Source organism: Mustela putorius, unplaced genomic scaffold (genome assembly GCF_011764305.1).
Source record: "Mustela putorius furo isolate JIRA1106 unplaced genomic scaffold, ASM1176430v1.1 tig00000867_pilon_pilon_pilon, whole genome shotgun sequence".
Classification (NCBI taxonomy): Eukaryota; Metazoa; Chordata; class Mammalia; order Carnivora; family Mustelidae; genus Mustela; species Mustela putorius.
The window spans coordinates 3,900,953-3,913,048 of NW_025421501.1; the positions used below are offsets into that span (position 1 = coordinate 3,900,953).

The 12,096-nt window shown below is 52.5% G+C and overlaps 2 protein-coding genes across 4 annotated transcripts in view; both read left to right on the top strand.

The window, feature by feature from the left end:
• Positions 1-2,432, top strand: part of TRPV1 (transient receptor potential cation channel subfamily V member 1) — a 44,599-nt gene extending 42,167 nt beyond the window's left edge. For all 3 annotated transcript variants that reach the window (XM_045085460.1, XM_045085461.1, XM_045085462.1), the window contains one exon: positions 1,522-2,432. In XM_045085460.1, the coding sequence (XP_044941395.1) occupies positions 1,522-1,682 (161 nt within the window). In that variant the 3' untranslated portion in view covers positions 1,683-2,432. The remainder of the gene's footprint in view (positions 1-1,521) is intronic.
• A 4,276-nt stretch (positions 2,433-6,708) lies between these two features.
• The window catches only part of TRPV3 (transient receptor potential cation channel subfamily V member 3), a 34,263-nt gene continuing 28,875 nt past the window's right edge, over positions 6,709-12,096 (top strand). The window contains exons 1-2 of the mRNA XM_045085463.1: positions 6,709-6,882; positions 9,294-9,414. Of these exons, the coding sequence (XP_044941398.1) occupies positions 9,296-9,414 (119 nt within the window). The 5' untranslated portion in view covers positions 6,709-6,882; positions 9,294-9,295. The remainder of the gene's footprint in view (positions 6,883-9,293; positions 9,415-12,096) is intronic.

Consider the following 12,096-nt stretch of genomic DNA (forward strand, 5'->3'; position numbering starts at 1 on the left):
TGATCTAACTTTACCACAGAGCCATTCAAAGATGATTTTGCCTATAATTTGAGCTTCCAGTATCAATCTTATTGACTTCATGAAACCTCCCATCTTTGAAAGATTTGCTGTTGTACTTTGTGGTTAACTTGCATTGTGTTTGCATGACATTGTTGGCTGTTTATAACATTGCACATTCACTGTGTATTAACAAAGATATTGTTGAAGTAGCGGGGATATACACATTCTTGTTACTTGGATTGGGGTAGGAGGTGGTTAGAGGTTTCCTGATTTCACATTTATAATGAATTAGTGAATATTTCCTGAGGATTTTGATTTTTTGGTACAACTTTGTAGCAGTGTACACTTTAGTAATGAATAGTCATACAATTCAGATAACAAGGAACTTTCCTACGTACAAAGTGTGTATGATTGGGAAGGGGCAAAGGAATACATGAGAGAAAGGCCAGGGAGGAAAGCAGTTAATAGCTGAGCTGGGGGGAACACTTGAGAGAGTCTTGGCATCAGGGCTGTGGGAAGTGGGCATGGGGAGCCCTGTGCCTCCTTTCAGGGCTAGGGCTGGGCCAAGCAGTCTCTGAGGCTGCATGTTGCCAACACTGAGCCAGCCAGAAGATTGTGTCTCAGTGAGACCTGGCCTATACCCCCATGAAGTCCTGCTTCAATGCCTGGGTTCTTATTTAGCAGGTGATGCTTGGGAGCAGGCCAACATCAGCCTGCAGGCCTGGGGTAAACACCAAGACCTGGAGAATTTGGCTGGAGTGGTCATGGTGGGCCTAGTTCCCATGTTCCTGATGCCTTTGACATGTGGTCAGTGTTAGACACCAGCAGAGGAACCTGAATTACGGCCTGAGGGTAGGAAGTATAGAAGGTATAATCGAGGCTGGTTTTCTAGAGAGATTAGATCCAGGGTGGCCAACCAGAGGGCTTGGCTGTGGGAGGGGAACATGTGCAGCTTTCCCTCCTGGTTGTCAGTTTGCCTAGGTGGCTGGGAAGCTGGAGGGGCCTCGGGAGTGACAGCTGGATTCTCTTTAGGAGCTCCCTGTGCACACAGTAGAGCCCCATTTAAGACCTAATGTCACCATGTTTTCTTTGGCATTGTTCCCAATATGCTATGCTCTGGTGGGTCCTGGTCCCCAGATCCTGATTCTCTGGCTGGTTCATCAGCCTACAGCTGATCTGATGTGGAGCCACCATGGGGCCGACCACAGTGTTGCTCTGTGGAGATCTGTCCTCCCTCCCATGTGGGCAGGGAGGAGATGGAGACTGGGAAAGGCAAGCAATAGACTCTGATGAGGTCCCTGCAAGTCAGGGTGAGGGGAAGGAAGAGGATTTAGGAATTTCCAGAGTGGAAGAGGCTCCTTAAGCAGGCAAGGGAAGAGGAAATGGCAGCTATCCCTGTGTCTCAGGAAGGACCAAAATGTCTGGGTCTCCTTTAAGAGAACTACAAGTTGGTAAGGCCAACAAATAAGTGTTTATTTCTGCGTGCTGCATCCAAGGCAGTAATGATGTTTTACCCTTTAGTTTCAGGAAGAAACTGGAAGAACTTTGCCCTGGTTCCCCTTTTAAGAGATGCAAGTACAAGAGAAAGGCCCTCTGCTCAACCAGAGGAAGTTCATCTGAGACACTTTGCAGGGTCCCTCAAGCCAGAAGATGCTGAGGTCTTCAAGGATCCTGTTGCTTGAGGGGAAAAGTGAGGGACCCCTCTAGGGTACTCCTAACACTGTTGGGCCTCAGAATATCTCACTGTGGAGGGAACAACAGGGCCCTCTCAGCAGCCTGGCTTGGCCTGTGCCTGCCCAGGCACTTTCCTCCCCTGCTCTGCACAAGCTACGGGAAGCATTGTTGGGTGCATGGGGAGAGCTAGTCATCCAGCCTCACTGTCCCCAAGGGAGTCTTCCACCAGGAAATTATTTTGCTCTCATATTTTTACTAACTTTGTTAGGTATCATGAATGATGAATCTTGTGTGGACATATGTGATGCCATTGTTTTATTTTATATAACTAGGAGTGAATGTAAATGAGGCCCAGGAAAACACCTCTTGGAACAAAACAAAACATGTCCTTTGATGTAAACTGCTGCAGCTGTTCTCTGTGTTGTGTTTAATACCTCCTCCGAAACAGAGTGGGCTGAGGGGGGTGTCATTTATATCTCAGAGAAGGTGGGGGAAGGCTGGCCCTCTTTCCAGCTCTGCCAGAATCAGGTTTCGCTAGAGTGACTTCCTCGTTCTATGTGATACATCATGGTCCCCCCAAACAGAACTCTTTTGCTGTCCAGATGAAAGTACAGCACGTGTGTTAAAAGCATGTGGCAAGAATTTTTTCATGGTCTTCCATTTGTAGCAACTGTAGTCCTGCTCCCCCGCAGTGGTCCTACTTCCACCTCCATGCATCCTGTCACTCATCACATAAATAAATAAATAAACAAATATCACATCCAGTGTGAACTTTGTGCCATAGCTAGTTGGCTATGGGGTGTGTGTGTGTGTTGCTATTGAGGCTGGGACAGTTAGTAAGGTTACGCAGCCAATAAACAGCATTGCATGGGTCTGACTCCAAAGCCTGGAACTTAACTGTGGCACAAGGCTATCTGGCAGAGAATAGAATGGGCTAGGGGCATTCCAGTCCCTCTCGGAGGAGCAGAGACGTGAGGGCTTTTTGCTCCCTGATGTGGGCCTGGCACCCCTCTCTTTTCCTGGAGGCCTTCCTAGGAGATGTCATGTAGATGTCAGATATTTGCAAGTTTCTGCAGATTAGATCAACTTTCAAACTTAACCCGAGCTGGAAGGAATCTTGTGGTGGTTCTTTTCTAAAATGAGTGAGTATAATCTTTTGTGTAAACCCGTGTTCTTTTTTTTTTTTTTTAAGATTTTATTCATTTATTTAACAGAAAGAAAGATCACAAGTAGGCAGAGATTCAGGAAGAGAGAGGGAGAAGCAGGCTCCCCACTGAGCAGGGACCCCCCCCCCCAATGCGGGGCTCGATCCCAGGACTCTGAGATCATGACCTGAGCCGAAGGTGGAGGCTTTAACCCACTGAGCCACCCAAGGGCCCCTAAACCTCTGTTCTTTAAAGAAGGACACACATGTAATTAGCCCATTCTTTGCTCTTTTGTATCTGTCATTGTCTCTTTAGCTTCCTTTGTCCCCATGTCCCTCCCTCCAACACGTGGAGGCAGGAGGAGCCACAAACCAGAATCCCAGGTGGGGAGGCTGCTCAGCTCTCCTAGCCTGGGGTGAGCTGTGACCTGCCCGGATGCAGACAGCCTCTCTTGACCACACTCTGGGGGGATCTGCTCAGGCCTGAGAGTGTTGATGGAGATCTGCCTGGCTCCCAGGCTTCCCTCCTTGTTCACTGCACTGCGTGGAGTGTTTCCTGGGGCAGATCAAGGGGTTGGCCCCTCCCTGCATGCACTCGTCCCACAGAGACCACTTCTCTTACTCCTCCTTCTTGAAGGGAGAGCTTGTGCACCTGCCACCAGGGTCTGATATCTGCAAGGCTTGGGAGGTGTGGGGAGGAGGTAAGGGTGTGCTTGACTCCTGTCGAGTACGTACTTTGGGGGTGTTTTATAGTCCAGGGCAGAAGGTCTGGTGAGATGGGGGCCATGTAGGGTATGCTGGCAGATGTGTAGGGGCTGCCTAAAATTTGGGCCTCTGGGAAGCAGGCTTGGGGCAGGAAAGTGTAGAAGCTGCCCTTTCCCTCTCACAGCCACATCCCTTCCAGGCCCCAGGCTGCATCTGCCCTTGACATTTTGCTTCCCCAAAACAGCCCGTTTAGATGGTTCCTCCTGTCACTGTTATCTTTTAATTTAAACTCCTGTTTTCTGCATGGTCACAGAATTTGCTGAGGTCATGGAGGAAGGGTGGGCACAGCAGGGCCCATGGCTGCTCCAGGGAAAGAGGAGCTGGACGCTGGAGGCCAGTTGGTCTGTCCTCCTGGGTGCCCAGGCACTGGTGCAGCTGCGACCAAGCACTGGAAGTCACCCATGTGGCGGCCAGGGCTGAGCGGGCAATGCTGGCTTCTATGGGGCTCCAGGCTTGGCAGGAGGAGGCCGGACTCCTGGATCCACACTCCTGCCACTGTGCCATGTGGGCCCCAAACACAGGGTGGGGATCAAGCTCATCTGTGGCCCTGGCAAGTGTGGGCAGGGGATCCGCTGGCCAAGATGCTGCCTTTGGTTTGAGGTGCTGACTCGGTTGAGCTGGGGCACTTCCCTCCCTGACCACATGGGTATGAGCATCTTCAACAGGGCCCTGCACCCCATAAAGCTGGACGGGTGCAGCCTCCTGTGATGAAAAGGTCAGAGCTGACTCAGTGGCTTGTGGCCCGACTCATAGCTCCTGTCTGACACTCCACTGAGGCTGTGCATCATTCACCCAAGATCGTCATGGTTCCTTGAATGTGCCAGGATCTTTTGCCTCCCAGTTCTCCTCCTGCTGCTCTCCCCATGTACAAGGTCCTCCCTCATTCCCAGTGTAGCCCTAATGCTCTCCCTTCCCTGAGCCCATCCCCCACTACCCCATGGGCCAGATTTCCTTCCTCCTCAGTGACCCAAGCCCTTTTTGTCCTTACAACTTGCTGAGTGGGGTTATGGTTCTTGCCTGAGTCTGTGTCCTGTGTGGCCCACAGTTTCTTGAGGGTGGAGACCACTTTCTCCAGTACTGAATCCTGTGCTGGTCCTTGCTTGCCTGCCTTGTATCCTACTGTGGGATCCCACGATGTGCTGCATTAAATGGGATTGAAGGTAGGACAGCTCAAGGGGCAGGAGCTGCTGTTTCCTTGTATTTGGGGTAGGAGCAGGGTCGGGGGTGGGTAGTGGCTCTGACTGCTGCAATCTGGTCCCTGATCTCACAAACAGCAAACTCCCTGCTGGGCACAGTGCGAGACTTTGGGTGGGGACAGGGGTCTTTTAGAGAGGTTCCAGCCTGGCCTTTAAGAAAAAGTGCCAACACCAGGCAAAATGTAAATGCTGAAATTTGACAACAGCCGCGTCCCTAGGGTTCTGAGGCCACGAGAAGTAGAGCTAAGAGGGACAAGGGGCTGATTCAGAAGGGGAAATTAATTGAGTATTAGAAGGAAGGCTATGATTGATCCAAGGTCAAGCTATCATGATGGAGTTTCAGGCAATCTTTGTGGGAACTTCAGGACCACTTGATGTAAAACCACCAAAGCAGCCCACATTTGTTGGTCCTGAAGCCAGGTTTCCTGTCCCTTACTGGCATAGGTCCTGCTGCCCTATGGTCAGAGGACTGAGTCTGCTGCCGGCCTCTGCCCAGGCTGGAAGGTTGTGGTGATGAGGGATGGAGTGACTGGCCCCGGAGGGCAGCTGGGGAAATCCCTGCTGCGTCAGTCATGGGCGCCCTCCCTGTCAGCAAGACTTCCTGCTCCCTCCCAATCCTGTCTGCCCAAGGGGACAGGTGTGCGATTCCTGAGTGACAAGAGACAGTCAGGGCTGCCCCAGCCTCACTCCGCCCCCTTCACAGCCTTGGCCTGCTTGAGGAGGGAGGGTGTAGAATATTCCCCAACATCTGGCCTGGAGGCAGGTGGCCCAGGTGGTTGCTGGGGGGAGGGGACTGGGATGACAAAACCAGTCAGAATTAATGACTGTTGCTGTTTATTGAGTTCTTTCTGTCCTCTGGGTCTTGTTGAAGTCCATTCTATGTGTTTTCTCAAATAATTCTACAAGGCAGATTGATTGATTGATTTAAGGTTTTTTTTTTTTTTTTTTTTTTAAAGATTTTTATTTATTTGTCAGGGAGAGGGAGTGAGAGTACAAGTGGGGGGAGTGGCAGGCAGAGGGAGCAGGTTCTTCACTGAGCAGGGACCCTGATGTGGGACTTAATCCCAGGACGCTGGGATCACGACCTGAGCCAAAGGCAGACGCTTCACTGACTGAGCCACCCAGGTGTCCCTGCAAAGTGGATTTATTATGCACATTTCACAGACAGGAAATGGGAGAAATGACTTGCTCAAGATCATAGAGCCAGAGAGGGGTGAGGTTGTCTGACACCAAGGTGTGAAGTGAATAGTTTCTGGTGGTAATTGGTGTTTTGTTTTGTCTTTAAAGATTTTACTTATTTATTTGAGAGAGAGAGAGAATGAAAGAGGGAGAGAGTGAGACAACATGGGGTGGGGGGTTGGGGGGGGCAGGGCCAGAGGGAGAAGCAGACTTCTTGCTCAGCAGAGAGCCTGATGTGGGACTTGATCCTGGGACTCCAGGATCATGTCCTGAGCCAAAGACAGACGCTTAACCAACTGAGCCACCCAGGTGCTGGTAGTCTTTGAATGGGGACTTTCTTTGTCTCTACAAGGATCTGATCCCAGACTTTGAAGGACAGATACCAAGCTTTGGTCCTGGCTACCCTGGGATCTACCGAGCCAGTGCTCAGCTGTGGCCTTTCCTCCCAGGGCTCAGGGCAGAGCCCTTGACCATTCATGAGGCTCTCCCACCAACATGTTCTCTTTGACTCTTCACAGCATCCTTGGAAAGTAGTTGTAATTCCCATTTCCCAGTTGGGGAAACTGAGGCCCGTGATGGGAAGCATCAACTACAAGAGAGAAAAGAGTTGGGACCAAAACTTTGGCCTTGGCACCTGTTGCCTCCCCTGCCTTCTCCTAGGCTGGGCTGCTGTGTGGGTGTGGGGTGACTCAGGCAGGGCGTGTGGGTGGGCAGGCGCTGCAGCTACGCTGGTGGGTGTGGCCTGCCTGACGCCTAGGGCGGGTGGCCCAGCCAGTTCTGCCTCTGACGCCTCATTTCAACCCTTTCTCTGCCTAGGATGAGAGCCTCCCGCCGCCTCAGCCGCAGTCCCTCCGGGGGTCCCTGGGCCCAGGGCATGCGATGATCTCAGAGCAAAGGCAGCCACCACCACCCAGACCTCACCAGGTGAGTCCTCACCACACATGGCAGCCAGCGCTCTCCAAGGTCCTAGGGGACCCCGGAGTGAGAACCCAAGGGGTCCTTTAGGTCGCATCTGCCCTTTGCTGACAGGCCTTGGGAGAGGGGTTGGGAAGAAGCTTGGATTTCTAGCAGGAGAAACAAAGTGAGGTGTGAGCTCTTGGCCTGGGGAGTAAGTGCAGAGCCCAGGTTCTGATGGACCCAAGAAACTTCCCTGAGGTTTGGAGATCTTGGGAGGGGGAAGGGCTCACAACCACCTAGGGGCAAAGGCGAGACTCTTGTCACCACTAGTGGGCCCCGGGATGTGGCTCTCCAGTGCAGGAAAGTGAGGGGGGCATTCAGGATGAGATGAGGTAGCCCAGAGCTTGAGAGAGACAAGGCCAAGGCACCTCTCAGAGGGGGAGCCCGCAGCTCCAGGGGTTCCCTGTGGGCCCCAGGCCTGGCCTGTCTCCCGGGAAAGGCCGTTCAGTCAGTATCACGGCTTGGGAGCACTTCTCCAGTGAGGAAGGCCAAACCCAGGGAGGGAAGGCAAGGCAGTGAGAGAGTCCCACAGGTGAGAATCCCGAGTTTATGGGGTGACTCAGGGAGCTAATTATCTCCACTAATTATAGCTCCAACCCAGAGTTTTCTTGACCCTCTCCTGCCCCAGCTTCCCCATGGCTGCCCCAACTCATGGGCCCAGTGCTGGGAGGATGGAGCGGCTGGATGTCATGGGTGAGCGCTCTAGGGTCCTGGGGTCCTTTCAGCTCATTCATCAGAAGGGAAAACAGAGGCCCAGGGTAAGAGACATGCCCTCCACCCCCCTCCCAACCCCCTGCCTCAGTCTCGGTTTAGCTCGGCTTTTTAGCCCTATCTGTCCATAGACCAGTCCTGGCTGAGGAAGGAGTTAAAGCCCACCCTTCCTCATCCTGTGACTGTGGATACAGTCGGGGACCTACATGCTCATGATTCTTTCTCGGTAGGAGACTTCATCTCTCTGACCTCAAGTTCCCTGCATTCCAAGGCCAAAGCCTTCCCCTGGATAACTCCTCCTCTCCCAGGGCTGCTGACTTTGGGGAGGGCAGCTGTCCCATTTCCAAACCTCACTGCCATCTGATAACGAACGGCTCTGGATACTTTTTCCAGGAAGCTTTCCTATCTGGGCCAGGATTACCAGTGGCCCCAGCTCTACTCCGCCTAGCTAGGCTCTTCTTAGAGGAACTCTGTCCCTTGTTCCTATCTCCAGGACCCTGAGGGTGTTCTCTGAGGGCTGCTCAAGCTGAGGATGGCCCCCTGTTGACTGCAGAGTCACCTCTTATCCACGAACCCTTGGTCCTGTCCATCTTATCCTATATGGCCAGCCCACCCTTCTCCATGGGTGCTGGCATATGCCGCCCCCACAGCGGCCTTCTGCCGGCTAGCTCGCACCTAGCTCCATGTGCTAGTCTTCTTCATCCTTCATAGTCTGCGATCGCTAACATGTCTGTCTCCTGTGTAAACCCTCCCATGCCCGCTGCCCTTGGGACCAACTGCAACTCCTCACTGGTGTTTCAGGCCCTCATAACATGGCCCCCCCTGCTTTTGGAGCCTCTCACATCAGTGGTCCCCAGAACTCCCCAGGTTCTGCAGCCACACCAGCTCCTGGCCACTTGCTATCTTTCTTGAACTGTGGTCTTTGCTAAGGCTGTCCCCTCTGTCCAGATTGTCCTTCCTCTATACAGATACCTCTAAGGTCCCCTTAGAGTTCTCAAAAGACATATCAGTCCCTCTCCCCGGCACATCCCTCTGAGCCCAGCATGGGGTCCAGCCTGTACTGAGCACATCTGAGGGGCTGCCTTGCCTGCCTCTGGGGAGGGAGCTCAGCTGCTCGCTTCAGGTGAGAAGGGAATCTAACGGACAGATAGCCACAAGGCTGGTGGCACTCAGCTCTTGGGGATGAGACAAAGATAATGAGTGTGTCAGCTGCAGAGACCACCAGGGTAGTAAGAAATCCAAAGCACCAAAGAGGCCTGAAGCTGTATTACTAGGAGCAGAGTGTTTAGGACAAAGGAGAAGGTTTTCCTGTTTTGTTGAGGAAATCACTGAACACAACATCTGATGGGGAAATGGAAAAAGCAGAGCTAATTCTTAGTTGTCTGCCTGAAGATAGTGAGTGGAGATGATGTCTTGAGAGAAGCTAAGGGCATGGTGGTCTCTGCCTGGAAACTCTGTTGGGCTCTCCTAGGATGCAAAGGGCAGAGGTGCTGGAGCAGGGAACAGGAGGAATTGCAGCGAAGTTGGTAGGCTTGGAGGGTAGAGAGTGAGCTCCTTGTCCTGTGGGTATGAGTAGGGACCACCCGGTGCCACATGGGCGTCTGAAGCCCCCTAAAGCTCCCCCATGCCCACTCAACCTAAGCACCTGTGCTACGATTTTGCTCCAGCCATGAATGCCCACCCCAAGGAGATGGTGCCCCTCATGGGCAGAAGAGCTGCTGTCCCCAGTGGGAACCCTGCCGTCCTGCAGGAGAAGAGGCCAGCAGAGATCACCCCCACCAAGAAGAGGTAGGACGGGCAGGCTTCGGCACTGTGTTGTGAGGGCACAAGAGGGATTCTGATGCCCATCCTCAGGCAGCCCTTGCCTGGGGTTGACACAAGACTGTCTCATCTGGGGTGACCTGATATCAGGCTAGGTATAAATGGGGGAGGGTGGGGAAACAGCCCTACATATTCAGGGACTGAGCTAGGGAAGCCAGTACAATGGGAAGAATCAGGGAGACCTCCTTGAAGGGATCAGAGGTGCTGAGGCAGTAATATTCAGGAGGGCTTCTCGGGGAGGCAAGGGATTCCTGGAGCCATCCTTGAGACAAGGAGTAGAAAGAGGCATGGACATTCCAGGCAACCCGGATCCCCAAATGAATGCTTTCTTCACATAAGCCAACTGCTTTCCCCTCCCATCCATTTCCCATCCAGGGTGTTCAAGCTCTTAAACACCACCTGTGTAACGGGCAAGAAGCAAAGGCATCTCCTCATAGGGTGATGGTTTGCTGGGGTTGTCCGCAAGCAGTTGGCATCCTGCACACACGTGCTGATGGTGTTTTTGTTACTTGGAGCTCCATCTTCATCACGGTCATTGTTATTGTCACTCCAAGGGGCCCCTGGGAGCTGACTAGGACTGGGATGGTTACGACTACTTCCCAGCTGGGGATGTGGAGGAAGCAAAGCGCGGGAGTGTTTCTCCAGGGTCATCTCTGGCGCCTGAGCTGCTTCCGTGGCAGTTGCCCAACACCTTTCAGCGCCCAAATGCCCCTCCTCACCACAAGCTGTGTCTTCACTGGACCGTGGTGGCCCGGATGTGATTTAGCTTCTTTGCCCTGCCTCCTCTGGCCCCAGCCCCAGCCCCTGCTTGGGCCAGAGGTGAGAACAGTGATTTCCCTTCTGTCTGTTGTTTTTGAGTAATAATTACTGAAGTTTTCTGTGCACCAGGGCCCAGGCTGGGGAGGCTGAGACACAGAGAGAAAGAATATCCATCCCTACTCACAGTCTGGTGAGAAGGGCACCCAGAAGAATGTGAGATGTGTCCCAACTTCTGAGAAGGGAACTGAGAAGACTGTGGGCCTTCTCAGGGCACTTCCTGGATGAGTTGGTTTAATGTGGGTAATGGCAGGTGGAGAGGAAGGGCAGCGGCATCCCCAGATGGAGGCTTGGGGCAGGGACCAGTGAGGAAATGTGTAACTGAAGTGCTGGATGGGTGGTAGAATCTTGGAGAACATGAGTCCCATGGGGGCTGGGTCTTGGAGGTTGGTTAAAGAGTTCGGACAAACCTGAGGGCAGTCAGGAGCCACAGAGGGATTTTATGTGAGATAGAGGGCATGGTGAGATTTGCATTTTGGAAAGGATAGTCTGGGTGATCTATGTGGATGATGGATTAGAGGGGAGACTGGGAGCAAGAAGATGACAAGGAGGCTCTTGGGAAGCTTGAGTGACAGCTGGTAAGGTCTGAACCTGGGTGACCAGGGATGGGGAAGAGGGGGTCAGGTCAGAAATTTATCAGGATCATGGGGTCTGCAGGATCAACTATGAGAAGGGAGGGACAAGGCAAAACAAGAGACATCCCCTTCATTTGATGGGAGGGTTGATGGGGCCATCTCTGACATGAGCACGTCAGAGGAGGAGCAAGATGAGGAGAGACAAGCCAGGTTCAGGTGTGAATGTTGTCTGAGAAGTGCCCGAGGAACGTGCAGGTAGAGGCTCCATCCTGGAGTGCAGGAGAGAAAACTGGGCAGACCTGGGGCTATGGGGGCAGCCTTAGTTGTCTAGATAAGGGCAGAGATTCCAGATCCAAGCCATGAAGCACCACCCTCCTGCCTCTCTTTCCCTTTCCCTGCCTTCTCCCATTCCTAGGGGAGGTTTGGACCTCAGGGAAAGATGGTGAACACGGCTTCAGGAAAATCCCAGGATCTTCCCACAGTCAAGCTGCCTTTTCTGAGCCTTTCCCTGTTCATGAACTTAGCCTCATACTCAGCTCTACCTCACACAGCCAATGGCCTGGGTGTGAGATGTGAACTTCATCTCATGAAGCAGTAGCACCTTCTACCCAAGGGCTCCTTGTGGACCCTCAAATGCCTACTTCTCCCTGAAGGTTTGAGCATCTCCCTCAAAACTGAGTATAGGACTCAGCCTAGATAGGAAAAGAAAAAATTCAATGTAAATAAAGAAGGCCAGTCTGACCAGTAAGGAAATCTGTAGTAATGGTGGGACTGAAGATACCAAGTAATCAAAGTAGGGAGAGATTTTTGGACTCGGAGCTTTTCCTGAGCCATCATGCTATTTCTCATGAGCAGCTGCCACTGTGGCGTCTTTCCTGAATCCTGAGCAAGGCAAATGCCCTGAGGTAGACATGGGCTGATGAAGGTTATGGAGGAGCTGGCCTTTTGGAGATAAGAGCACTTGGACAATTTTGCGTACAAAGTAGCTGGTCACACAGCCTCCTTCCCAGCCCCGGGGATCCTCAGGGATAGTTCACCGTCTTCAAAGGGACAGAAATGAAGGAGAGATGGTGGAGAGCTATGTGCTCACCTGAGTTAACAACACTTGTGAGGTGTCCTTTGGTCTGGATCAAAGGTAGGAATAAACAAACGGCATATGCTGCGGGTTAGAAGCCAGGCTGTCACATGGCCAAGACATCACCATCTGTCACTGTGGCAGGTGAGATGTGGTATGTGCAGTGGCAATTAGGGCGTGTGT